This window comes from Coturnix japonica, chromosome 6 (assembly GCF_054131305.1).
Source record: "Coturnix japonica strain WE chromosome 6, WE-NBRP24, whole genome shotgun sequence".
Lineage (NCBI taxonomy): Eukaryota > Metazoa > Chordata > Aves > Galliformes > Phasianidae > Coturnix > Coturnix japonica.
Genome location: NC_140668.1, coordinates 1,208,485 through 1,234,736, shown reverse-complemented (window position 1 = coordinate 1,234,736; position 26,252 = coordinate 1,208,485). Strand labels below are relative to the sequence as shown.

Below are 26,252 nucleotides of genomic sequence, written 5' to 3'. Positions count from 1 at the left end.
GTCCTTTCCGAAACAAAATGAAACCACTCTGTGATTTTATGAAACAATATACAATTTTTATTAGAAAACTAAACTGTAACGTGTAAGAAAACATTTGATGAAACACAAAACAGTAAAAATACAACACAAATGAACTATTTAAATTAGTGATAACGCTTAGCTTTGTGATAATCTATGGCTTTCAATTACAAATACATCAGCTATAGAATATATAGAATACATACTATATATGAAACTATGTATAAAATATAACTAAAGTGATTATGTGACAACGCTGCATACTATGATATTACAAAACTATATAGAATATATATATATTATTATATTATACACCCCTGCACAGCAGCTGCAACGTCTCTGGCTGCACAGCATGGAAAAAAATGTGTTCAATGGCCGTGTGGATGCCCATGGGGAAAGGGTGATGCTCCAGGGCTGCAAAGCCGTGCTGGTGGCACTCACTGCTGCTGAGCAGATCAGTGACTTGGGGCAGAGCTGGCCTCAGCACCAGGCAGTGGTTTTTGGGCTCCTTTAGCTGGAAAGGGGCACCTCTACGTTAGGAAATACGAGTAATAACATTGAAGCAGCAGCAGTCTCCTCCCCTGGATCCGTGTCTGCAAAGCTCCATCTAGCGCCCGTCTGGGACTGGTGATGGGACCGGTGCCATTTAACATCTTTATAGGCAACACGGACTGTGGGATCCTGTGCACCCTCATCAGGGCCTCATGTTGGGATGGCTTTGTGCTTCCCAGGGCACAAACTATTGGAAAGCTGGGTAGAACTTGTCATAAGGGCCAGTAGGAAAAGGACGGGAAATGGCTTTGAGCTGGAAGAGTGTAAGTTTAGACCAGCTATCAGTAAGAAATTCTAAACTATACTATGATTTTACTAAACTATATAGAATACATACTATATATGAAACTATATATAATAGATAACTAAACTAAGTGATTATGTGACAACGCTGCATACTACGACTTTTCAAAACTATAAAGAATATATACTACATATGAAACTATATATGATAACTAAACTAAGTGATTAAGTGGTTATCTATGGCTTTCAGGCAAGAATACATCATTTCAGCCATGGCAGACATGTCCTTAGGAAGACAGAAATAGTGTTCCAGGTATCCGGTGATGTCTTCCACTGTAGCATGTCTGTGGGTGCGATTGTCTTCTGTACAGGATAGAGGAGAATCCCATGAGTCTGCTTCATACAGGGGTCTGTGAAGCATGGATAAGGAATGGAAAACTGAGGTTTGGCCTGCGTGTGAGTTAGTGTGCAGTGATGGGGGCACAGTGAGGCAGTTCTCCCGTGACTTCCCCAAAGGCCCTTCAGCTTCCAGAGGTTCAGTTCAGGCTCTTCTGCCATCACTGGCCTGAGAGTGAGATTTCTATCTGTCCTCTGGGCCGTGTTTGCAGCACAAACACTGGAACTGCTGTGAGTCCCTGATGTGTCTGACTGGGTTTTGTGTTTTGTGCTGTAGTGTATAAACTTGGAAGGATACAGGGCAGGAGACCTGGAACGTTTGCGCCGTGAGAGACTGGCTGGTCTTGAAGTCCTCTCACTCCTGCAGGGTCATAACAAGTGAACAGGGGAGGTAAATACGGACTCTGTGCCATTGCTCACAAAGCTCTGTGAGAACTCTCACTGGCAACAGTGAGCAAGTCCTAAACGCCTGAAAGCAGGATATGTGTGTGGTGCAGCTGGTGCTGTGATTTACCCATTCCGTGCTTCCTGGTAGCGCACAGACGGCTGCTGGGCGCCATTTCCAGCTGTTCTCTTTGGCACTGTCAGATCTTTCCTGGTGGCAGCAGGCTGAACCGCAATCCACCAGGTAAAGGATAGAGGTCTCAGCACATGGCGTCAGCATCCCGATTCAGACCCGTGGCTTCAGGTGATGGGTGAGAAATGGGAGCTGATAGACGTGTCAGAGCGCTCTGTCTGCCGAGTGCAGCACTGACAGCCATGTGCTGCTCCGTGCCACTCACCGTGTCGCAACCAAGCGCAGCCTCTTGAAGGCGATGCACAGGATTTGCTCCTCATCATCACCGTCATCCTGCTGCCACCTGTGGGCAACAAAAAGACACGAGAGGAACGTCAGCTCACCCTCCTGTTACTTCTGCCTGTCAGCAGGTGGGAAAGGTGGATTCGTGCCCGAGTGAGCTGCAACGTGAGGAACTCCTAGGAGTGAGCTGTGGGGTGATCAGTGGGGAAGTGGATGCGGTGAGAGATTAGTGATTGATTTCTTGACGTTTCCCATCTGGAACGACCAATTGTCACGGGTTACTTAGATTTACCTATGCCAGGGGGAAGCCACCCCGTAGGGCCCCCGGGGGCCCGGAACGGAGGGGGAAAAGGGAAATGGGATAAAAACAGCAGCAATCTAAGGGGGGAAAAAAGCTTATTTTACTAAATATGATATCGGAATACAAGATAACACGATAGTATAATATAATTGAGGCTAATAAATCGAACGAACAGAGAGAGAGAGCCCCTGAAAACCGAGAGGCCGACTGTGAACTCTCGGCGACACGGCTGGAACGCTTCCCACTCTCCGAGAAGTTGGAGAGAAGAAGGAGGGCACTCCAGCCTGGGAACGAGATTATATAGAGTCCTGGTCCCGTGACTTATCATTACCCCTGTTGTTCTCTGGGATATGTAGTCTTCTTCTGTGGACTGCACATTCAATAGAAGTATCCATACTTTACATGAGGTTATGATGTGGAATACTGAGAGCAAAATTCCAAAATTCCAAAACCATGACAGCAGTAAAAGCCTTGTGCCCCTGTTAGTGCCCTTGGCAGCCATCGCTCTCCTTCTGTGCCTTCCCCAAGCGGAGAAGCAAAGCACAGTGTGTGCTATTGAGCGGCGGCTCCCAACAACGGGACGCTGCAGCGCTCCGAGCGGGGACGGCGGTTCGTGGCGATCGCACACGGGGTGCGGGCCTTCCCGTGCGCTCGGTGCCGTCCCCGCACGGCTCGTAGCACGGCACATGGCACGGCTCATTGCTCCGCTCATTGCGCTGCTCGCAGCCCCGCGGGCCGGGCCGGCCGAGGCGGTGGGAGGAGCCGCAGGCAGCCAATGGCTGGAGGAGTGCGCATGCGTGGGGCCGGGCAGGGCCCGCTTCCGGCCGAGGGCCTGCATCCGGGAGGAGAGAGACGAGCGGGAGCGCGTTGAGGCGGCGAGAGGAGCCCGGAGAGCGCGGAGACACCGAGAGACGGGAGCGTCCGTTGGGTCCGTCCGCGTCCGTGTCGCTGTTGCCAGGCGCTGCGGGCTCGGCTCGGTTCGGCTCGGTTCGGCGCGCGCGGGGTCGGTCGGGACGGCGCTGTGCCTCGAGGCGCGGCCTGGTGCCGGGCCGTGCTGTGCCGTGCCGTGCCGTGCCGTGCTGTGCCGTGCTGTGCCGTGCCGTGCCGTGCCGTGCCGTGCCGTGCTGTGCCGTGCCGTGCCGTGCCGTGCCGTGCCGTGCCGTGCCGTGCCGTGCCGTGCTGTGCCGTGCCGTGCTGTGCCGTGCCGTGCCGTGCCGTGCCGTGCCGTGCCGTGCCGTGCCGTGCTGTGCCGTGCCGTGCCGTGCCGTGCCGTGCCGTGCCGTGCCGTGCCCGGACGGTCCGTAATGCAAACCTTCCAGCGTGCTTTGAAACCTGCGGTACCGCTGTGTGAAATCTCTCCTTGCTGCCGTGTTGGTGGTGAAGGACAGGGTCTAACCATTTGTTCTTGTTGTTACTTCGACCTGTTTCTATCGTGAGTTGACTGCTTATGGGGCCCATATGGGGTTGTGGGTCCTATATGGGGTTGTGAGGCCTGTATGGGGTCTATGGGGTCCATATGCGTTTTGGGCCTGTATGGGGTCTATGAGGCCTGTATGGGGTTGTGGGGCCTGTATGGGTTCTATGGGGCCCATAGGGGGTTGTGGAGCCTGTATGGGGTCTATGGGGCCTATATGGGGTTGTGGGGCTTATATGGGGTTGTGAGGCTTGTATGGGGTCTATGGGGCCTCTATGGGGTCTATGGGGCCTGCATGGGATTTTGTGGACTGTATGGGGTCTATGAAGCCTGTATGAGGTTGTGGGGCTTGTATGGGGTCTTTGGAGCCCATATTTGATCTATGGGGCGTGTATGGGTTTGTGGGGCCTATATCGGGTCTATGGTGCCCATATAGGATTGTGGGGCTAGTATGCTGTCTATGGGGCCCATATGGGGTTGTGGTGCCAGTATTGGGTCTTTGTGGCCTATATGGGGTTGCGGGGCCTGCATGGAATCTATGGGGCCCGTGTGGGGTTGTGTGAGCCTTTATGGGGTTTTGTTGCCGATAAGGGGTCTATGGGTCCCATATAGGATTGTGGGGCCTGTATGGCATCTATGGGACCCATATGGGGTCTATGGCGCCCATATGGGATTGTGGGTCCTGTATGGGGTCTATGGGGTCCATTTGGTTTTGTGGCGTATGTATGGTGTCTATGAAGCCCATATGGGGTTGTGGGGCCTGTATGGGGTCTATGGGTCCCATATGTGGTTGTGGGGCTCATATGGGGTTGTGGGCTCGGTATGGGTTCTATGGGGCCTGTATAAGGCTGTGGGGCCTTTATAGAGTTGTGTGACCTGTATGAGGTTCTATGGGGCACATATGAAGTTGTGTGGCCTATATGGGATTCTATTGCGCCCATATTGGGTTGTGGGGCCTTTGTGGGGTCTATGTTGCTCATATGTGGTTTTGGGGCCCACATGTGGTTGTGGGGCCTTTGTGGGGTCTATGGGGCTCATATGCGTTGTGGGGCCTTTATGGGGTCTATTGGGCCTGCATGGGGTTGTGGGGACTGTATGGGGTCTATGGAGCCTGTACGGTGTTGTGGGGCCTGTATGGGGTCTTTGGGGTGCATATGGGACCTATAGGGCTTGTATGGTGTTGTTGGGCCTATATGAGGCCTAGGGGGCCCATATGGGGATTTGGGGCCTGTGTGGGGTCTGTGGGGTCTATGGGGTCTATATGGAGTTGTGGGGCCTATATGGGGTCTATGGGGCCTATATGGAATTGTGGGGCTAGTATGGTGTCTATGGAGCCCATATGGGTTTGTGGGGCCACTGTGGGGTTGTAAGGCCTATAAAGGGTCTAAGGGTCCCATATAGGGTTGTGGGGCCTGTATGGCATCTATGGGACCTATATGGGGTCTATGGGACCCATATGCGGTTGTGGGGTCTGTATGGGGTCTATGAAGCCCATATGGGGTTGTGGGGTCACATATGTGGTTTTGGGGCTCATATGGGGTTGTGGGGCCAGTATGGGGTCTATGGGGCGTGTATAAGATTGTTCGGCCTGTATGGAGCTGTAGGGCTCATATGGGGTTGTTGGGCTTATATGGGGTCTATGGGGCCCATATAGGGTTGTGGGGCCTATATGGTGTCTATGGGGCTCATATCTGTTTTTGGGGCCCATATGTGGCTGTGGGGCCTGTATGGGGTCCATGGGGCCCATATGGGGTCTATGGAGGTTGTATGGGGTCTATGGGGCCCATATGTTGTTGTGGGGCCTGCATGGGGTCTATGGGGCCTGCATGGGATAGTGGGGACTGTATGGGGTCTTTGGAGTCCATATGGGATCTATGCGGCCTGTATGGGGTTGTGGGGCCTATATGAGACCTATGGGGCCCATATGGGGTTGTGAGGCCTGTATGTGTTCTATGGGTCCCATATGGGGTTGTGGGGCCTATATGGGGTCTATGGGGCCCATATAGGATTGTGGGGCTAGTATGGCGTTTATGGGGCCCATATGGGGTTGTAGTGCCTGCATGGAATTTATGGGACCCGTATGGGGTTGTGGGGCATTTATGGGGTTTGGGGGCCGATAAAGGGTCTATGGGTCCCATATAGGGTTGTGGGGCCTGTATGGCATCTATGGGACCCATATGGGGTCTATGGCACCTATAGGGGTTGTGGGTCCTGAATGGGGTCTAGGGGGCCCATATGGGGTCTATGGGTCCCATATGGGGTTGTGGGGCCTCTTTGGCATCTGTGGGGCCATATGGGGTCTATGGGTTTGTGGGGCCTATATGCGATTGTGGGGCCTGTATCGGGTCTATGGGGCCTGTATAGGGTTGTGGGGCCTGCATGGCATCTATGGGGCCCATATGGGGTTGTGGGTCATGTATGGGGTCTATGGGGCCCTGTATGGGGTTGTGGGGCCTGTATGGGGTTGTGGGGTCTATATGGGGTCTGTGGGTCCCATATAGGGTTGTGGGTCCTGTATGGCATCTAGGGGGCCCATATGGGGTAGTGGGGTCTGTATGGGGTCTATGAGGCCTGTATTGGGTTTTGGGGTCTGTATGGGGTTTATGGGGTCTGCATGGGGTTGTGGGGCCTATATGGGGTTGTGAGTCCTGTATGGGGCTGTGGGGACTGTATCGGGTCTATGGGGCCCATATGGGGTTGTGGGGCCTGTATCGGGTTGTGGGGTCTATATGGGGTCTGTGGGTCCCATATGGGGTTGTGGGTCCTGTATGGCATCTATGGGGCCCATATGAGTTTGTGGGTCATGTATGGGGTCTATGGGGCCCTGTATGGGGTTGTGGGGTCTATATGGGGTCTATGGGTCCCATATGGGGTTGTGGGTCCTGTATGGCATCTAGGGGGCCCATATTGGGTAGCGGGGTCTGTATGGGGTCTCTGGTGCTCATATGGGGTTGTGGGGCCTGTATGGGGTCTATGAGGCCTGTATTGGGTTTATGGGGTCTGCATGTGGTTTATGGGGTCTGCATGTGGTTTATGGGGTCTGCATGGGGTTTATGGGGTCTGCATGGGGTTGTGGGTCCTATATGGGGTTGTGAGTCCTGTATGGGGCTGTGGGGCCTTGTCACGGGTTACTTAGATTTACCTATGCCCGTGACAGGGGAAGCCACCCCGTGGGCCCCCCCCGGGGCCTGGAAAGGAGGGGAAAAAAGGAGTGGGGTAAAACAGCGGCAATCTAAGGAGGAAAAACTTATTTTACTAAATATGATATCGAAATACAAGATAACACAATATAATATAATTGAGGCTAACAAATCGAACGAAACAGAGAGAGAGAGTCTCCGAAAACCGAGAGGCCTATTGTGAACTCTAGGCGACACGGCTGGAACGCTTCCCACTCTCCGAGAAGTTGGAGAGAAGAAGGAGGGCACTCCAGCCTGGGAACGAGATTATATAGAGTCCTGGTCACGTGACTTATCACTGACCGTGTTGTTCTCTGGGATATGTAGTCTTCTTCTGTGGACTGCACATTCAATAGAACTATCCATACTTTACATGATGTTATGATGTGGAATACTGATAGCAAAATTACAACATTACAAAACCATGACAGGCCTGTATGGGGTTGTGAGTCCTATATGGGGTTATGGGGCCTGTATGGGGTCTATGGGGCCTATATTTGGTTGTGGGGCCTGTATGGGGTTGTAGGGCCTATATGGGTTCTATGGGGCCCCTATGGGGTTGTGGGGCCTATATGGGGCTGTGGGGCCTGTATGGGATTCTGTGGGGCCCATATGGGGTTGTGTGGCCTATATGGGGTCTATGGGGCTCATACGTGGTTTTGGGGCCCATATGTGGTTGTGGGGCCTGTATGGGGTCTGTGGGTCCCATATGGGGTTGTGGGGTCTTTATGGCATCTGTGGGGCCCATATGGGGTCTATGAGGCCTGTATGGGGTTGTGGGTCCTATCTGGGGTCTATGGGGCTCATACGTGGTTTTGGGGCCCATATGTGGTTGTGGGGCCTGTATGGGGTCTGTGGGTCCCATATGGGGTTGTGGGGTCTTTATGGCATCTCTGGGGCCCATATGGGGTCTATGGGGCCCATATAGGGTTGTGGGTCCTTTATGGTGATATGGGGCCTGTATGGGTTTGTGGGGTCTGTATGGGGTCTATGGGGTCCATATGGATTTATTGGGCTTATATCTGGTTGTGGGGCCTGTATGGGGTCTATGTGGCCTCTATGGGGTTTTAGGGTCTGTATGATGTTTTGGGACCTATATGGTTTTGTGGGGCCTCTATGGGATCTATCGGGCACATATTGCTTTGTGGGTCCTTTATGTGGTCTGTGGGGCCCATATGAAGTTGTGGGGCTTGTATGGTGTCAATGGGGCCCATATGGGATTGTGGGGCCTATATGGTGTTGTGGGGCCTGTATGGGGTTGTGGGGCCTGTATGGCATCTATGAGGCCCATATGGGGTCTATGGGGTTGTGGGGCCTGTGTCGGGTCTATGGGGTCTGTATGGGGTTGTGGGGCCTGCATGGCATTTATGGGGCCCATATGTGTTTGTGGGGCCTTTATGGGGTTTTGGGGCCTATAAGGCGTCTATGGTTCCCATATGGTGTTGTGGGTCCTGTATGGCATCTATGGGGCCCGTATGTGGTTTATGGTGCCCATATGGGGTTGTGGGTCCTGTATAGGGTCTGTGGGGACCATATTGGGTTGAGGGGTCTGTATGGAGTCTATGAGGCCCGTATGTGGTTTTGGGGTCTTTATGGGGTCTATGGAGCCCGTATAGGGTTGTGGGTCCTGTATGGGATCTATAGGGCCTGTATGGGGTTGTGGGGCCGATATGGGGTCTATTGGCCCATATAGGATTGTGGGGCTAGTATGGAGTCTATGGGGCCCATATGGGGTTGTGGAGCCTTTATGGGGTTTTGGAGCCGATAAGGGGTCTATGGGTCCCATATAGGGTTGTGGGGCCTGTATGTCATCTACGGAACCCATATGGGGTCTATGGCGCCCATATGGGGTTGTGGGTCCTGAATGGGGTCTATGGGGCCCATATGGGGTTTTGGATACTGTATGAAGTCTATGGGACCCATATGGGGTTGTGGGTCCTGTATGGGGTCTATGGGGCCTATATGGGGTCTGTGGGTCCCATATGGGGTTGTGGGGCCTCTATGGCATCTGTGGGGCCAAAAGGGGTCTATGGGTTTGTGGGGCCTATATGCGATTGTGGGGCCTGTATCGGGTCTATGGGGCCTGTATGGGGTTGTGGGGCCTGCATGGCATCTATGGGGCCCTGTATGGGGTCTATGGGGCCCTGTATGGGGTTGTGGGGCCTGTATGGGGTTGTGGGGTCTATATGGGGTCTATGGGTCCCATATAGGGTTGTGGGTCCTGTATGGCATCTAGGGGGCCCATATGGGGTAGTGGGGTCTGTATGGGGTCTCTGGTGCTCATATGGGGTTGTGGGGCCTGTATGGGGTCTATGAGGCCTATATTGGGTTGTGGGGCCTGTATGGGGTTGTAGGGCCCATAAGGTGTTGTTGGGCCTATATAGGTTCTATGGGGCCCCTATGGGTTTGTGGGGCCTATATGGGTTTGTGGGGCCTGTATGGGATTCTGTGGGGCCCATATGGGGTTGTGGAGCCTTTATGGGGTTTTGGAGCCGATAAGGGGTCTATGGGTCCCATATAGGGTTGTGGGGCCTGTATGTCATCTACGGAACCCATATGGGGTCTATGGCGCCCATATGGGGTTGTGAGTTTTGTATGGGGTCTATGGGGACCATATGGGGTTGTGGGGTCTGAATGGAGGCTATGGGGCCCATATGGGGTTTGAGGGTCTGTATGGGGCCTATGGGGCCCATATGGGGTTGTGGGGTCTGTATGGGGTCTATGGGGCCTGTATAGTGTTGTGGGGCCTATATGGGTTCTATGGGTCCCATATGGGGTTTTGGGGCCTGTATGAAATCTATGGGGCCCATATGGTATTGTAAGGCCTTTATGGGTTTTTGGGGCCTAAAAGGGGTCTATGGGTCCCATATGGGTTGTGGGACCTTGTTGCCATCTATGGGACCCCTATGAGGTCTATGGGGCCCATATGGGGTTGTGGGGCCTGTATCATGTCTATGGGGCCTGTATGGTGTTGTGGGGCCTGTATGGCATGTATGGGACCCCTAAGGGGTTTGTGGTGTCCATATGGGGTTGTTGGTCCTGTATAGGGTCTATGGGGACCATATGGTGTAGTGGGGTCTGTATGGCATCTATGGGGCCCGTATGTGGTTTTGGGGTCTGTATGGGGTCTATGGGTCCTGGATGGTTTTGTGGGGCCTGTATGGGGTTGTGGGGCCTATATGGGGTCTATGGCTCCCATATGGGGTTGTGAAGCCTGTATGGCGTCTATGGGGCCCATATGGGGTTGTGGGTCCTGTATGGCATCTATGGGTCCTGTATGTTTTTGTGGGGCCTGTATGGTGTTGTGGGGCCTATATGGGGTCTATGGGTCCCATACGGGGTTGTGGGGCCTGTATGGCATCTATGGGGCCCCTATAGCGTCTATGGAATTTTGGGCCCATCTTGGGTTGTGGGGCCCATCTTGGGTTGCGGGGCCTGCATGGCATCTACGGGGCCCATATGGGGTTGTGAGGCCTTTATGTGGTTTTGGGGCCTATAAGGAATCTATGGGTCCCATATCGGGTTGTGTGGCCTGTATGGCATCTTTGGAAACCCTATTGGGTCTGTGGGTCCCATATGGGGTTGTGGGGTCTGTATTGGGGATGTGGGGCCTGTATGGGGATGTGGGGCCTGCATGGCATCTATGGAGCCCATATGGGGTTGTGAGGCCTTTATGCGGTTTTGGGGCCTATAAGGGGTCTATGGGTCTCATATGGGGTTGTGGGGCCTGTATGGGGTCTATGAGGACCATGTTTGGTTGTGGGTCTGTATGGGGTCTATGGGCCCCATATGGTGTTGTGGGGCCTGTATGGGGTCTATGAGGACCATATGTGGTTGTGGGGTCTGCATGGAGTCTACAGGGCCCGTATAAGGTTTTGGGGTCTGTATGGGGTCTATAGGACCCATATGGGGTTGTAGGTCCTGTATGGGGTCTATGGGGCCCATATGGGGTTTTAGGGTCTGTATGGGGTCTATGGGGCCTATATGGTGTTGTGGCTCTCATATGTGGTTGTGGGGCCTGTATAAGGTTGCGATGCCTTTATGGGGTTGTGAGGCCTGTATGTGCTCGTGGTGCCTTTATGGGGTTGTGGGTCCTGTATGTGTTTGTGGGGCCTATATGTGGTTTTGGCGCCTGTATGGGATTCTGTGGGGCCTATGTGGGGTTGTGTGGCCTTTATGGGGTCTATGGGGCTCATATGTGGTTTTGGGGCCCATATGATGTTGTGGAGCCTGTATGGGGTCTATGGGGCCTATATGGGGTTGTGGGTCCTATATGGGGTTGTGAGGCCTGTATGGGGTCTATGGGGCCCATATGCGTTTTGGGCCTGTATGGGGTTGATGGGGCCTGCATGGTGTTGTGTGGACTGTATGGGGTATATGGAGCCTGTATGGGGTTGTGGGGCCTCTATGGTGTCTTTAGGGCCCATATGGGATCTATGGGGCCTGTATGCGTTTGTGGGGCCTATATGATGCCTATGGGGCCCATATGGGGTTTTGGGGCCGGTATGAGGTCTATGTGGAGTTGTGGAGCCTATATGGGGTCAAAAAGGCCCATATGGGTTTTTCGGGCCTTTATGTGGTCACTGGGGCCCATATAGGGTTGTGGAGCCTTTATGGGGCTATGGGGCCTGTATGGGGTTTTGGGTCCTGTATGGGGTCTATGGGTTCCATATGGGTTTGTTGGGCCAATATGTGGTTGTGGGGCCCTTATGGGGTCTATGCAGCCTGTATGGGGTTTTGGGGCCTGTATGATGTTGTGGGACCTGTATGGTTTTGTGCGGCCTATATGAGGCCTATGGAGCCCATATGGGGTTTTGGGGCCGGTATGGGTTCTATGGGGTCTTTATGGAGTTGTGGGGCCTGTATGGGGTTGTGAGGCCTATATGGGGTCTATGTGTCCCATATGGGGTTGTGGGGCCTGTATGGCATCTGTGGGGCCCATATGGGGTTGTGGGGCCTATATGGGGTCTAAAACACCCATATGGGTTTGTAGGGCCTTTATGGGGTCACTGGGGCCCATATAGGGTTGTCGGTCCTTTATGGGGAATGGGGCCGGTATGGGGTTGTGTGGCCTATATGGGGTCTATGAGGCCTGTATGGGGTCTATGGGGTCCATATGGGGTTTTGGTGCCTGTATGGCATCTATGGGGCCTGCATGGGGTTGTGGGGACTGTATGGGGTCTATGGGGCCTGTATGGTGTTGTGGGGCCTATATGAGGCCTATGTGGCCCATATGGGGTTTTGGGGCCGGTATGGGGTCTAAGGGGTCTATATGGAGTTCTGCGGCCTGTATGGGATTTATTGGGCCTATATGGGGTCTATGGGGCCCATATGGGATTGTGGGGCTAGTATCGGTCTGTGGGGCCCATATGGTTTTGTGGGGCCTGTATGGGGTCTGTGCGGCCCGTATAGGGTTTGATTCCGCAAGTCAAGGGTACGCTTAGATTTTGCGTTTGAGTTAGGATTTGATGTAGGGTTTGATTTAGGGTAGATTTATGAGTTAATGTTAGTGATTATTTTCCAAAAAATTAAAGTTCTGATTTATGTATCACTCCTTATCCTTGCAAAAATATGATTTACTTACCAAAATGATGTTTTTCATCCCTAAGAATTGCATCGTATCCACAAAATACTATATTTTTCATCATTAAGATGCCGTTATCTCCACAAAATGATCTACGGCAGCACAATGTGACACACTACTTTTAGAATACCACAATTCTTCTACAAAATAAGAGCATTTCCCCTGAAATATCAGTTAAAGTTTTTGATTTTAACGCACGACTTTCACTACTTAAAACAAACAAACAAACAAAAGGATCTTCTTGCCATGATTTGATTTTGTTTCCAAAATATTATTTATCAGGCCTAAAAATAGCACTTTCTAAAAGAAATACTGGTTTTAATCAGCAAGAGAAGATATTTTCTTTACAGAATTATGCTTTCTAGCATAACATCATACTTACACTTACACATACCCTCTATTAAAATTCCACATACACTGGCCCGACAGACCCCATACATTCCCTAAAATCCCATGCAGGCTACACAACACCATATATGCCCCACAGCCACAGATAGGCCCCATAGACCCCATACAGTTTCCACGACCCCATATGGACCCCATAGACCCCATACATGCCTCAAAACCCCATACCGGCCCTACAATCTCATATGGGACTCATAACCCCATATGGTCCCCACAACCCCATATGGGCTCCATAGACCCCATACAGGCCCCACTACCCCATATTGGTCCCATGGAACCCATACAGGCTCCAAAACCCCACATGGGCACCATAGACACATACAGACCCCAAAACAACATATGGGCCCCACAACCTCTTATGGGCCCCATAGACAACATACACTCCCCACAACCCCATATAGGCCCCATAGATCCCATACAGGCCCCACAATCACATAGGCGCCCCATAGAACCCATACAGACCCCACAACCCCATATAGTTCCCACAACCCCAAATGAGCCCCATATACCACATACAGGCCCCACAACACCATGTAAGAGCCATAGAACCCATACAGGCCTCACAACCCCATATGGGCCCCATAGACTCCATACAGGCATCACAACCCTAAATAAGCCCCATAGATTCCATAAAGGCCCCAAAACTCCATATGGGCCCCACAAACCCATATAGGCCCCATAGACCCCATATGGGACCCATAGACCCCATATGGGCCCCATAGACACCATACAGGCCCCAGAACCCCATACAGGCCCCACAATCCTATATGGGCCCCAAAGAACACATACAGACCACACAACACCTTATGGGCCCCATAGACCCATATAGGCACCATAGAGCCCGTATGGGACCCATAGATCCCATACAGGTTCCACAAACCCTTACAAACCACACAACCCCATACAGGCACCACAAACCCATATAGGCCCCATAGACCCCATATGGGCCCCATAGACCCCATAAATGCCCACAAACCCATATTGGCAACAAAATCCCATATGTGCCCATAGACCTCATACGGGCTCCATAGACCCCATACAGGTCCCACAACCACATATAAGCCTTATAGAGGCAATATATTCCCCACAACCCCATAGGGGCCCCATAGACCCTATAAATGCCGCACAGCCCCGTATGTGCCCCAAAGACGCCATACAGGCCCCACAACCCTATATGTGACTCATATACCCCATACAGGCCCCACAACCCCATATAGTTCCCACAACCACATATGGGCCCCATAGACCCCATACAAGCCCCACAACCTCATAAAGGCCCCATACACCCCATGCAGGCCTCACAATCCCATATGGGCCCCAAAGACTCAATAGAGGCACCACCACACGATACAGGACCCACAAATCCATACAGGCCTCACAACCCCATATGGGCACCATAGTCCACTTACAGGCCCTAAAACCCCATATAATCGCACAACACCATGTAGGCCCCACAAACCCATATGAGTCCCATAGACCCCATACAGGCTCCAAAACCACATGTGGGCGCCACAACCCCATATGGGCCCCATAGATGCCATACAAGCCCCACAACCTCATAAAGGCCCCATAGACCCCATACAGGCCCAATAACGCAATACAGGCCCCACAACGCAATACAGGCCCCACAGACCCCATGCAGGCCTCACAATCCCATATGGGCGCCAGAAGCCAATATAAACCCCATAGACCCCATATGGGACTCAAAGACCCCACATGGGCCCAATAGACCCCATACAAGCCCCACAAACCAATATGGTCCCCATAGACCCCATACAGGACCCACAACCCCATATGGGACCCATTCTCCCATATGGGCCCCATGGACCCCTAACAGGTCCCACTACCCAAATAGGACCCATAGACCCCATAGAGGCCCACCTACCCCATATTGGTCCCATGGACCCCATACAGGCTCCAAAACCCCACATGGGCACCATAGACACATACAGACCCCATGTCACGGGTTACTTAGATTTACCTATGCCCGTGACAGGGGAAGCCACCCCGTGGGCCCCCCTCCCGGGGCCCGGAAAGGAGGGGGAAAAAGGGAGTGGGATAAAACAGCGACAATCTAAGGAGGAAAAACTTATTTTACTAAATATGATACCGAAATACAAGATAACACAATATAATATAATTGAGGCTAACAAATTGAACGAAACAGAGAGAGAGAGTCTCCGAAAACCGAGAGGCCTACTGTGAACTCTAGGCGACACGGCTGGAACGCTTCCCACTCTCCGAGAAGTTCGAGAGAAGAAGGAGGGCACTCCAGCCTGGGAACGAGATTATACAGCGTCCTGGTCCCGTGACTTATCATTAACCCTGTTGTTCTCTGGGATATGTAGTCTTCTTCTGTGGACTGCACATTCAATAGAAGTATCCATACTTTACATGATGTTATGATGTGGAATACTGATACTGATAGCAAAATTACAAAACCATGACATTCCACCCCTTATTCTACATTATTACATCATGGTAAATATATATATACATATATATACACGTATGTAAAATTATGATAGCTAAACAGTAGAATTACATGTAACATAACTAAATGTACAACTATAATAACTAAAATACACTACACATGCAAACATATATACATATAAATACATAAAATTATTGACTGCACTCCCCCAGCATCAAATTCCCTTGTGGTACACATTGAACATCCCCATCCTTCTGCATTACCCACCAAGTGCACCCAGGTCCCTGGGCAAAGACAGTTCCACGGATAGGTTTGCCCTTTCCAGAAGCTGGAAGGACCCAAACAGCTTTTCCCAACATGTTCTTTACATGTACAACAGGGACCTTATCTCCTTCTACAGTGTGTAGGGGGCTAGATTGACTAGGACCATCACGATTGACAGATCCTCTAGTATTCACCAACCAAGTGGCTTCTGCCAGATTCTTCTCCCAGTGCTTAAATGTTCCGCCACCCATTGCTTTCAACATAGTTTTCAACAACCCATTATATCGTTCAATTTTACCAGAAGCTGGTGCATGGTAGGGAATATGATAAATCCACTCAATGCCATGATCTTTGGCCCAAGTATTTATAAGGGAATTTTTAAAATGTGTCCCATTATCAGATTCAATTCTTTCTGGGGTGCCATGTCGCCACAGGACTTGTTTCTCAAGACCTAATATGGTGTTTCGAGCAGTTGCATGGGGTACTGCGTATGTTTCAAGCCACCCAGTGGTTGCCTCTACCATGGTGAGTACATAACACTTACCACTGCGAGATCGTGGCAAGGTGATATAATCAACCTGCCACGCCTCCCCATATTTATACTTTTGCCACCGCCCTTCCTCCCAGAGAGGTTTCATCCTTTTGGCTTGTTTAATTATGGCACATGTTTCACAATCATGAATAATCTGCGCAATAGCGTCCATGGTTAAGTCCACCCCTCGGTCTCTGGCCCACTTATATGTCGCGTCTCTTCCTTGATGACCTGAGGTCTCATGAGCCCATCGAGCTAGAAATAATTCACCCTTATTCTGCCAGTCCAAGTCAATTTGAGCCACCTCAATTTTGGCAGCTTTATCTACCTGATGGTTGTTTTGTTGTTCTTCAGTAGCCCGACTTTTGGGCACATGTGCATCCACATGACGCACCTTTACAACCATATTCTTTGTTCGGGCAGCAATGTCCTTCCATAATTCAGCGGCCCAAACAGATTTTCCCCTCCGTTGCCAGTTGTTTTGTTCCCACCTCTGTAACCACCCCCATAAGGCATTTGCCACCATCCATGAGTCAGTATAAAGATACAGCATTGGCCACCTCTCCCGTTCAGCAACATCTAAGGCCAGCTGGACAGCTTTTACCTCTGCAAACTGACTTGATTCTCCCTTACCTTCGGTGGCCTCTGCAACCTGTCGTGTGGGGCTCCACACAGCAGCTTTCCATTTGCGATGCTTCCCTACAATGCGACATGATCCGTCTGTGAATAGGGCATATTTCTTTTCATTTTCTGGTTCTGGAGGAGACTTCCGCATAGAACGAATGCATAGGAACATATATGCATTCATTAATAGTGATAACATGGATGCAAGTATGAACCCTATCTCAGTTATTGAAAGGCGTGTGGAAATCTGAGAGTACAACCTAAATAAAAAGGGTTTTTTTAGCCTGTACAATGAATTAAACATGGTGGTGTTTGTAAAATTGCCTGTTCCATCTGGGATGCAAGTACTTGTAAGATTCGCAATTCCATCTGGGATGCAAGTGTTTGTAAGATTCACAATTCCATCTGGGATGTAGGTGCCAAAATTCTGACCATACCACATCTCATAAAAGTACCAGGCAGGTGTCTCCATCAGTATCCACCTTATTAGGCTATATACCTGCACAATTCCACAACACCAAATTATGGTGTTAATAGTTGACCAATACTTTAAGAAGATCATAATTGCTTTCAATCCCTTAAACAGAGCAACTGGGATGAAGAGTGGATTCATAGCTGGCAGGCTCTGTAAAAGTCAGAGCTAGCTAGTTTTGCTCTAAGGGAGAAAGAAATCCCTTTGTTTTCTACACAAAATTTAGATAGCAGTGCTGAGAATGTACAGCAGCCCTTAATGTTGACAATTTGTCTGGTATTTCAAGGTCACGTTCTCAGTGAGCAGCTACGAAAAGATAACACTCCCCTAACGAAGCTCTTTAAGAGTAAAGAGAGAGTTGTTCTAAAAGCTAAAAAGCTCTATGCCCGCATTCTCCACCAAAAATCTGTCACGGGTTACTTAGATTTACCTATGCCCGTGACAGGGGAAGCCACCCCGTGGGCCCCCCTCCCGGGGCCCGGAAAGGAGGGGGAAAAAGGGAGTGGGATAAAACAGCGACAATCTAAGGAGGAAAAACTTATTTTACTAAATATGATACCGAAATACAAGATAACACAATATAATATAATTGAGGCTAACAAATTGAACGAAACAGAGAGAGAGAGTCTCCGAAAACCGAGAGGCCTACTGTGAACTCTAGGCGACACGGCTGGAACGCTTCCCACTCTCCGAGAAGTTCGAGAGAAGAAGGAGGGCACTCCAGCCTGGGAACGAGATTATACAGCGTCCTGGTCCCGTGACTTATCATTAACCCTGTTGTTCTCTGGGATATGTAGTCTTCTTCTGTGGACTGCACATTCAATAGAAGTATCCATACTTTACATGATGTTATGATGTGGAATACTGATACTGATAGCAAAATTACAAAACCATGACACCCCAAAAGCACATATGGGCCCCACAACCCCTTATGGGCCCCATAGACACCATACAAGCCCCGCAACCCCATATAGGCCCCATAGATCCCATACAGGCCCCACAATAACATAGGCGCCCCATAGAACCCATACAGACCCCACAACCCCATATAGTTCCCACAACCCCAAATGAGCCCCATAGACCCCATACAGGCCGCACAACCCCATATGGGCCCCATATACCCCATTCAGGCCCCACAACACCATATAAGAGCCATAGAATCCATACAGGCCTCACAACCCCATATGGGCCCCATAGACTCCATACAGGCATCACAACCCTATATAAGCCCCATAGATTCCATAAAGGCCCCAAAACTCCATATGGGCCCCATAACCCTAATCGAGCCCCACAAAACCATATAGGCCTCATATACCCCATGTGAAACCAACAGACCCCATATATAAGCCCCATAGACCCCATACAGGCCATACAACCCGATACAGGCCCCACAATTCCATATAGGCCACATACACCCCATACAGGCCCCACAAACCCATATGCACCCCATAGACCGCATATAGGCCCCACAACACCATATGGGCCCTACAACCCCATAATGTCCCTATAGGCCCCATACAAGCCCCACAAACCCATATGGGTCCCAGAAAACCATATGGGTCCCACAAAACCATATAGGCCCCTTAGACCTCATACAAGACCCATAGACCCCATACAGACGTCACAACCCCATATGGGCCCCATAGACCCCATACAGGTCCCACAAGTCAAGATGAGCCCCATAGACCCCAAAAAGGCCGAACCACGCCATATGGGCCCCAAAAGCCAATATAGACCCCATAGACCCCATATGGGATCTAAAGACCCCATACAGGCCCAAAAACCCCATACAGGTCCCACAAACCAATATGGTTCCCATAGATGGCATACAGGCCCAACAATCCCATACATGCCCCACAACCCCATATGGGCCCCATAGACCCCATACAGGTTCCACTACACAAATAGGACCCATAGACCCCATACAGGCCCCACTACATCATATGGGCCCCATCGACCCCGTACAAGCTCCAAAACCCCATATGGGCACCATAGACACATACAGTCCCTACAACACCATATAGGCCCCAAAACCACATATGAGCCCCACAACCCCTTATGGGCCCGATAGACACCATACAAACCCCACAACCCTATATAGGCCCCATAGACCCCATACAGGCCCCACAACCCCATATGGGCCCCATAGACACCATACATACCCCACAACCCCATATGGCACCATATACCCCATACAGGCCCCACAAACCCATATAGTTCCCACAACCCCATATGAGCCCCATAGGCCCCATAAATGCCACACAGCCCCATACGGGCCCATAGACTCCATACAGGCCCCACAACCCCATATGGGACCCAGAGACCCCATATGGGCCCACAACCCATACAGGCCCTACAACACCATATAAGACCCATAGACCCCATACAGGCCTCACAACCCAAAATGTGCCCCATAGACCCCATACAGGCATCACAACCCTATATGTGACCCATAGATTCCATAAAGGTCCCAAAACTCCATATGGGCCCCACAAATCCATATAGGCACCATAGAGCCCATATGGGAACCATAGACCCACATGGGCCCCATAGACCCCATACAGGCCCCACAAACCCATAAGGGTCCCATAGACTCCATAGAGGCCCCACCACCCCATATAGGGCACACAACTCCATACTAGCCCCAAAACCACATATGAGCCCCTTAGACCCCATACAGGGACCCCAAACCCATACGGGCTCCATAGACACCATGCAGACCCCACAACCCCATACAGGCTCCATAGACCCCATGCAGGCCTCACAATCCCAGATGGGCCCCAAACCCACATATGAGCCCCTTAGACCCCATACAGGCCCCCCAAACCCATACAGGCCCCATAGACCCCATATGGGACCCATAGACCCCATATGGGCCCCATAGACCCCAGACAGACCATACAACCCAATACAGGCCCCACAAACCTATATGGGCCCCATAGACTCCATACAGGCCCAACAACCTCATATGAACCCCATGGACCCCATATTGGCCCCACAACACCATATGGGCCCTATAGACCCCATTGACCCCATTCAGGCCCCAAAAGACCATACAGGGCCAACAACCCGATATGGACCCTATAGACCCCATACAGGATCCACAACCCCATACTGTCCCCACAACCCAATATGGGCCCCATAGTCCCCATACAGGCCCCACAACCCCATATGGGCCCCATAGACCCCATATATGCCCCACAACCCCATATGGGTCCCATTGACCCCATACTGTCTTCACAACCCCATATAGGCCCCACAACGTCACATGGGCGCCATAGACCCCATACAAGCACCACAGATTCCAAACAGGCCCCACAACCCCATACAGTCCCCACAGAGAATCACAGAATGACCTGGGTTGGAAGGGACCTCAAGGATCATGCAGTTCCAACCCCCCTGTCTAGCAGGGCCACCAAACGTGCGCAAGAACTTCTTTACGGTGAGGGTGACGGAGCACTGGAACAGGCTGCACAGGGAGGTGGTGGAGTCTCCTTCTTTGGAGATATTCAAGACCAGCCTGGATGCCGAGCTGTGTGATGTGGTGTAGGGAACCTGCTTTGGCAGGGGGGTTGGACTCGGTGATCTCTAGAGGTCCCTTCCAACCCCTACAACTCTGTGATTCTGTGATCCCATCATGAAGCCGCATTGGAAGCAGACGTTGTGGCAGGAGCAAGGGCAGTGGAAGCGCTGAAGCAGTGTTGGTTAAGCACGGCTCACTCCTCTGTCTGCAACAGATGGGCTTTCTGCGCGCTTTATTGCTGTGGCCATAGAATTTCCCCCTTTCTTAAAATCTGATCTGCAAAGGATTTTTAACAGAAACAAATATGGAACTCTCCAAGTGGACATAGTCATTTCTTGGTAAGCTAGCACTCCTACTTACCTTCACTTGTACCACTTGACCTCGATTTTACCTTGTCGTGGATAATGACTGAGATTTCTGGGGAGGATATTAGATATTAGATGAATACAGCTCTGCATTTTTTTCTTCCTCCAAACAGCAAGGCACTGCTGTGCTCTCATTAATATCAACAGTGAGTAGATGCTGCCTCCTGTTGGAGCCTAAAATGCTTTCCATAGTTGAGTGGTTGGAAACATAGGGTTTTCACTTAAAATTGTTTGCGCAGAGTGAAGGTTGGGAATACAATTAGAATACAGTAATACAGTGCTCTATCCCCAGAACTTTCCAGCATTTTTCTTAACACAGCTTACGGTTCATTTCAAAACAAACTAACAAAGATGAACCTGGGTTAGCGTAGCCCATTTTAAATGATCCTTCTGTGTCTTTTCCAGGCTGGTAGCAGAATGGAGACTTTCCCGAGGTGCTGAGGAACGGACACAAGCTTCTTTTGAAGGCTTCAATGAAATTCTGCCCCAGCAGTATCTGCGGTCCTTTGATGCTAAGGAGCTGGAGGTAATGGATTCTTTGACTATTGCCAGATCCAGGCTGCTACAGGTAATTCATGAATTTTAGTCAGTGTCTGAAGAGCAGAGTTCATAAAGGCTGGAGGTTCTGTTTTCAGGATGTGTGAGAGAAGCCTTATGTATCAGGTAGTATTTGGTTACTGTGTTGTTCTTCACTTTCTTCTTTGCAACCAACGTAGACGTTTCGAACGTTAAGATTCTGCCAGCATAAATTTTTTGGCTAACAGTGTTTTTGTAGTCCTTGACCACGTGATTTGTGTGTGTTTAAAGAGTGAGCAATTGGAAAGCAAGGGAGATAAGAACCAAATATCAGCGGATGGTCAGATTACTGAGTGGAGCAGGTTTTAGCTGCTTTTGGTCTCTGCAAATCATACTCTACAGCAGAACATTGTATTTCTAGCACAGAATGGTACGGTTAGGCAACGGCAAAGTATACATTGTTAATTTGAATGTCTGAATACAAAGATTTTCATGACTGGTTTTTCTCTTTTGTGGCCTCTCCACATTTTCTGTGTGAGCGGATGTTATTATTTGCTGTGCAAGTTTGAGAGTTTAATATTAAAAACAAGTGTAGTGTGATTGCAGGTGCTTTGAAGTACAGTAGTATTTCAGTACAATAGTCTTGCTGTAGCAGCAAAGTAGTAGGTTGTAGTTTTCATGATTCCATGTGGGTGCCCCAGCGCCAAGGGGGGATTCCCTTATGAAAGGAGGGGGAGGATGAAGGAGGCCGAGGGCCCTTTGCTCAGTGCTGGCTCCTCTGTGCCCTCTTGCTGGACGGAGAGAAGGGCTGCCCGCTGGGCACAGGGAGTGCCTTGTAGCTCCCGTGCTGTGCCCTGCCCTCCAGCCCCCTCCTCATCCTATGTGGAACGCCACTCCTAGCAGCACAGGTGCCATTTTGGAATATTCCCCATGTCACAGCTCTCACCTTGGTTGCTGCTGCCCCACTCGGCTCACTCACCTCTGAGAGTGCTGGGCAGGTAGCAGCCATGTCCAGCACGAAGCGAGGGAGGGATGAGGCTAGTGTAGTTTTAAGTGGGAAGAAGGAGCTGGGGGCCCGAGAACCAAAGAGGAGGAGGGGGCCCGCCATAACCATCAAGAGGAGGAGGGGGAAAGGAGCCTGCTTCCATCGTGCCTGGACCAACCCTGTGACCACCACCCATGAGGAGCCGATGGAGGTGGATCCCCCTCCAGAGGAACAGATGGAGGTAGATCCCCCTCCAGAAGAGCCTATGGAGCTGGCTGTAGAAAAGGGCTGCCTGCTGGGCACAGGGAGCGCCTTGTAGCTCCCGTGCCGTGCCCTGCCCTCCAGCCCCCTCCTCATCCTATGTGGAACGCCGGTGCCAGCAGTGTGGCCGCCATTTTAGAACCCTCTCCACATCACCTTGGTCACTGCTGCCGCGCGCAACGCACTCACATCTGACAGCTGTGACATATAACAGCCATGTCGGCAGCTAAGAGGGCGAGGGTGGAAGTTTTCCCTGTTTCAGGCGGGAGGATGGAGCTGGGGGCCCTAGGAGTGAGAAGGAGGAGGGGGCCCGCCATGACCACCAGGCAGAAGAGGGGTAAGAGAGCCATATTCCATCATGCCTGGACCAGCCCCGTGACCACCACCCATGTGGAGCCTATGGAGGTGGATCCACCTGCAGAGGAGCCCATGGAGGTGGATCCGCCCACGGCATAGCTGGCCTGGCACCACACCACCGTGCCAGGCCCCGCGTTGGCATGGTCACAGCTCCACTGTGGCTGGTCCAGGCGCTGAGCTCCTTACCCGCTGCACGGCCCCCGCCCCTGGCATTAGCTGGGTGGCATTTTTGTAACATCTGTTCCTCCTCGGGCCTCTTCTGCAGCCATGTTCTGTGGGCCCCCAGTCCCAACTTTTCCCTCTTTGTCCCCGTCCCAGTTTTTCTAGTTGGTTTTAGTATTTAGTTTAGTTTTAGTGTTAGGCTTAGGTTATTGTTCATTGTTTCGAGTTAGTCATAGGTTGTTCATATTTATATTGTTCGTGTTTTAGTGTTAGGAGTAGGTATTGTTGGTGTTTTCCTGTTAGGAGTAGATTCCTGTTCTTGCTGTAGTGTTAGGAGTAGATTGCTGTTCCCATAGTAGAGTTAGTCATAGGTTACTGTTGGTACTGTAGGGTTAGGCGTGGGTTCCTACCAGCAGCTGGCAGCAAACAGCGCTCGCTCGGTAAGCACACGTCTGCTTTCTCCCCCAGAGCCATGAGTGCGACTGCCATGAGAGCGGAGGTCTGATGCCATCTGCGAGGGATGGGATTTGCATCCGGTGGCTTTTCCGTTGCAGAATGTCCAGCAGCAGAGCGTGAGTGGCCGTGAAATGAAGCTGGGCCTCAGGAGAGCAGTCTGTCGCTGCGTCACGAACATCCTGCATGGCCAGCGCAAGGTAGGTGTGTCTTAATGTAAGCGTGCGCTGAAGCAGTGTTAGTTAAGCACGGCTCACTCCTCTGTCTGCAACAGATGGGCTTTCTGCGTGCTTTATTGCTGTGGCCGGCGTTGAACAGCACAGCAGCAGCGAGGCCTCAAACATGTCCACAACCAGGTACGTGAATGTGAGTAAATTTAGCTGTGTGAATGATGTTATTATTCATATTAGTAAGGCAGTATTCACATGTGTGTGATGGAGCTCAGGGATAGGTTTATTCTTGCCTGGTAAATTTTCCCTTCTTTGACACCCACCCGTCCTCTCTTGCTTCTCTTCCCCTCACCTGTAAGTGCAGCAATACTGAGGGCTGAGGGCTCTTTTCCAAGGCAGGCGCTAAAGGGCAACTGAAATGCAAGTTTGCTGTCCCTCTTTGTTCTTGGGTCGGTAGCCCAAGGTGACCAAGCTTCAGAGCACTTCTCTAAGTCAGCCTGGAAATGTTTCTAGCAGGAAGTAACCCCATCGCAGTGCCTGAGAGTAACGATGCCTCTTTTTCCCCCCTCACAGCAGGCAGCCTCCATAAGAGAGCAGTAGAGCAGCAGGCTGTCTGTGCTATGGCTGCTGAACTGCATTTCTGGCCACCTGAGATCCCTGAGCCCACGCTAATGAAGAACATGCTGCGCCACGGACTCTTCTATGGAGCCATTTTGCAGCTTCTCTGTGCTGGCCATCATGCTGCCAGTTTCCAAGTCCCCAAAGGCAGTAAGTGGTGCTCTCATGGGCTGGGAGAAAGGCACAGGCAACTGGCTGGGAGGGAACCGTCTGTAGCTGTTGCCAGCAGCCTGGAGGTGCCAGCTCAGTCTTATCCTGCGGCTGCTGCTGCACCCTATGAGCTGCCAGGCAGAGGGGGTCCACCTGCCCGTGCAGGGACCACCTTGCAGGAAAAGGCTTTAGGCTCTGGTTTGTGTGGGATTTGGGGAACGAGACAGGGGTGGAGATTCTTGTGTGCCCGACTGTCAGGAAGGCGGTTCCCAGTTCTGGCAGCCCAACATGCCCAGGAGGGTGACTTGAGCTCCCAAAGCGAGCCGTCAGCCAGTTGTTAGCTGAGAAGGTTCCCTGAGCGTTTCAGAATTGATTCTTGTAGGACTCGGAGAGTCTGGGGACTGAGACTTGGGAGAGAGTGAAGAAAGCCGAGGCAAGGGAAGTGCTGCTCAGCTGAGGAAGAAAGCCGAGAAGGAAAGCAGAAAGCAACGATGATGGCTTGAGCAAGAAGCCACAAGGGACAGCAGAACAACCTGCAGTGCTTCCTCGGAGGTGGCACCAAAGGCAGTTGACTGAACAGTCCGGTTTTCTGGCACGGCCGTGCTTTCCCTGTTGTGGACAGTGCAGAGGAGGGAAGGGAACTGGAAGGGAAGGGCTTGTGCTGCATTAGAAGCAAAGAGGGCTTCACATGTGCAGGACTTGATGTATGGCAGGAGCTGGAGACGCTGCGTTCCTTCAGGGTGTGTCTCTTGAGGGCCAGGGCCAGTGTAGGGTTAGGTTGAATTAAGGCTGGCTGGGACCAGAGAGGGAGGAGGTGATATAGCCCCAGGGTCAGGCTTCTCCTTGGGTCTGACTGGAGGTTGAGAGACTGATTGCTAAGTGGAAATCCTGGGCACCGGGGTTTCATTTTGGGGTGTGGGCGGGGTAATAAATAGAAGCCAAGTCCTTTTGTACGCAATAAAAGCGAACCAAACTTTCTAAAACTGGTGCTGCCTCTTTCAGTAGCTGGTCAGAACGTCCCTTGCTCGGGCTGGCTATTGCAGGGCGATGAAGCAGTCGGCTTCACGTCTCTCCCTTGACATGGTGCAGGTTTTCCCCTGTTTCCTTGTTGGTCTTCCCAACTGGTGGCCTTTCAGCCAACCCGTAAGTGCTGGTGACAGGCTGTGAGCATCTCCTTGCTCTCTGAGGTCCGACAGAAAGAAACCAGAGGAGGGGAAGCAGCCCAGCAGGAAGAAGGGTGGGATGGTGTGAATCGCAGCGCTGGGAGTGGGGAGGAGGGAGCTCCAGGCTGCGTGTTGGTTACAGTGTGTGCGCTGCCTTGTGTGCGGGGTGAAGCACTGTGTGTGACTGATGCTGGCGGTGCGTTGCTCGGCTCGGGGCCCACAGCAGCACGGACACAACCTGCACCGCCACCTCAGGCCGGGCCTGATGGGGAGGAGCGGCGCTGTGCGGTGCCGCCGGGATGCGGGGCGGGG

The 26,252-nt window shown here is 51.6% G+C and overlaps 2 protein-coding genes across 7 annotated transcripts; one reads left to right on the top strand and one right to left on the bottom strand.

Annotated features, from left to right (window-relative positions):
* Positions 1–34: 34 nt before the first annotated feature.
* On the bottom strand, positions 35–2,704 carry LOC146760187 (uncharacterized). Its single transcript, XM_085551381.1, has 4 exons — positions 2,686–2,704; positions 2,518–2,629; positions 1,992–2,069; positions 35–1,570 (listed from the first exon to the last, which is right to left on the bottom strand). Exons 1-4 carry the CDS (start codon positions 2,702–2,704, stop codon positions 1,075–1,077), a joined length of 705 nt encoding a protein of 234 aa, XP_085407507.1. The 3' UTR covers positions 35–1,074.
* LOC107307636 (uncharacterized) lies at positions 2,062–25,760 on the top strand. Of its 6 annotated transcripts, none has more exons than XR_014947304.1 (6): positions 2,062–3,237; positions 21,511–21,631; positions 23,855–24,039; positions 24,114–24,195; positions 24,583–24,777; positions 25,160–25,760. XR_014947304.1 is itself a non-coding variant. In XM_085550690.1 (6 exons), the coding sequence occupies exons 1-6, from the start codon at positions 2,720–2,722 to the stop codon at positions 25,180–25,182; spliced, it is 1,038 nt and encodes a 345-aa protein (XP_085406816.1). In that variant the 5' UTR covers positions 2,062–2,719; the 3' UTR covers positions 25,183–25,760. The 6 variants fall into 6 exon arrangements, 3 of the variants coding, with proteins under 3 accessions (XP_085406816.1, XP_085406818.1, XP_085406817.1); XM_085550690.1 differs by having other exon boundaries at positions 23,941–24,039; XM_085550692.1 differs by having other exon boundaries at positions 3,121–3,237.
* Positions 25,761–26,252: the final 492 nt, after the last annotated feature.

What these genes read in the sequence shown, in the direction of transcription:
- LOC146760187 (XM_085551381.1), bottom strand. An exon ending in CGTGTCGCCGAGAGTTCACA is followed by an intron (nt 2,070 to 2,517) that starts GTCGGCCTCTCG and finishes TGTTGCCCACAG; the next exon opens with GTGGCAGCAGGATGACGGTG. An exon ending in CTGCGCTTGGTTGCGACACG is followed by an intron (nt 1,571 to 1,991) that starts GTGAGTGGCACG and finishes ATGACCCTGCAG; the next exon opens with GAGTGAGAGGACTTCAAGAC.
- LOC107307636 (XM_085550690.1), top strand. Translation starts at nt 2,720, where the DNA reads ATGATGTGGAATACTGAGAGCAAAATTCCAAAATTCCAAAACCATGAC. An exon ending in GAGACGGGAGCGTCCGTTGG is followed by an intron (nt 3,238 to 21,510) that starts GTCCGTCCGCGT and finishes TGTCTTTTCCAG; the next exon opens with GCTGGTAGCAGAATGGAGAC. An exon ending in TCCTGCATGGCCAGCGCAAG is followed by an intron (nt 24,040 to 24,113) that starts GTAGGTGTGTCT and finishes TGTCTGCAACAG; the next exon opens with ATGGGCTTTCTGCGTGCTTT.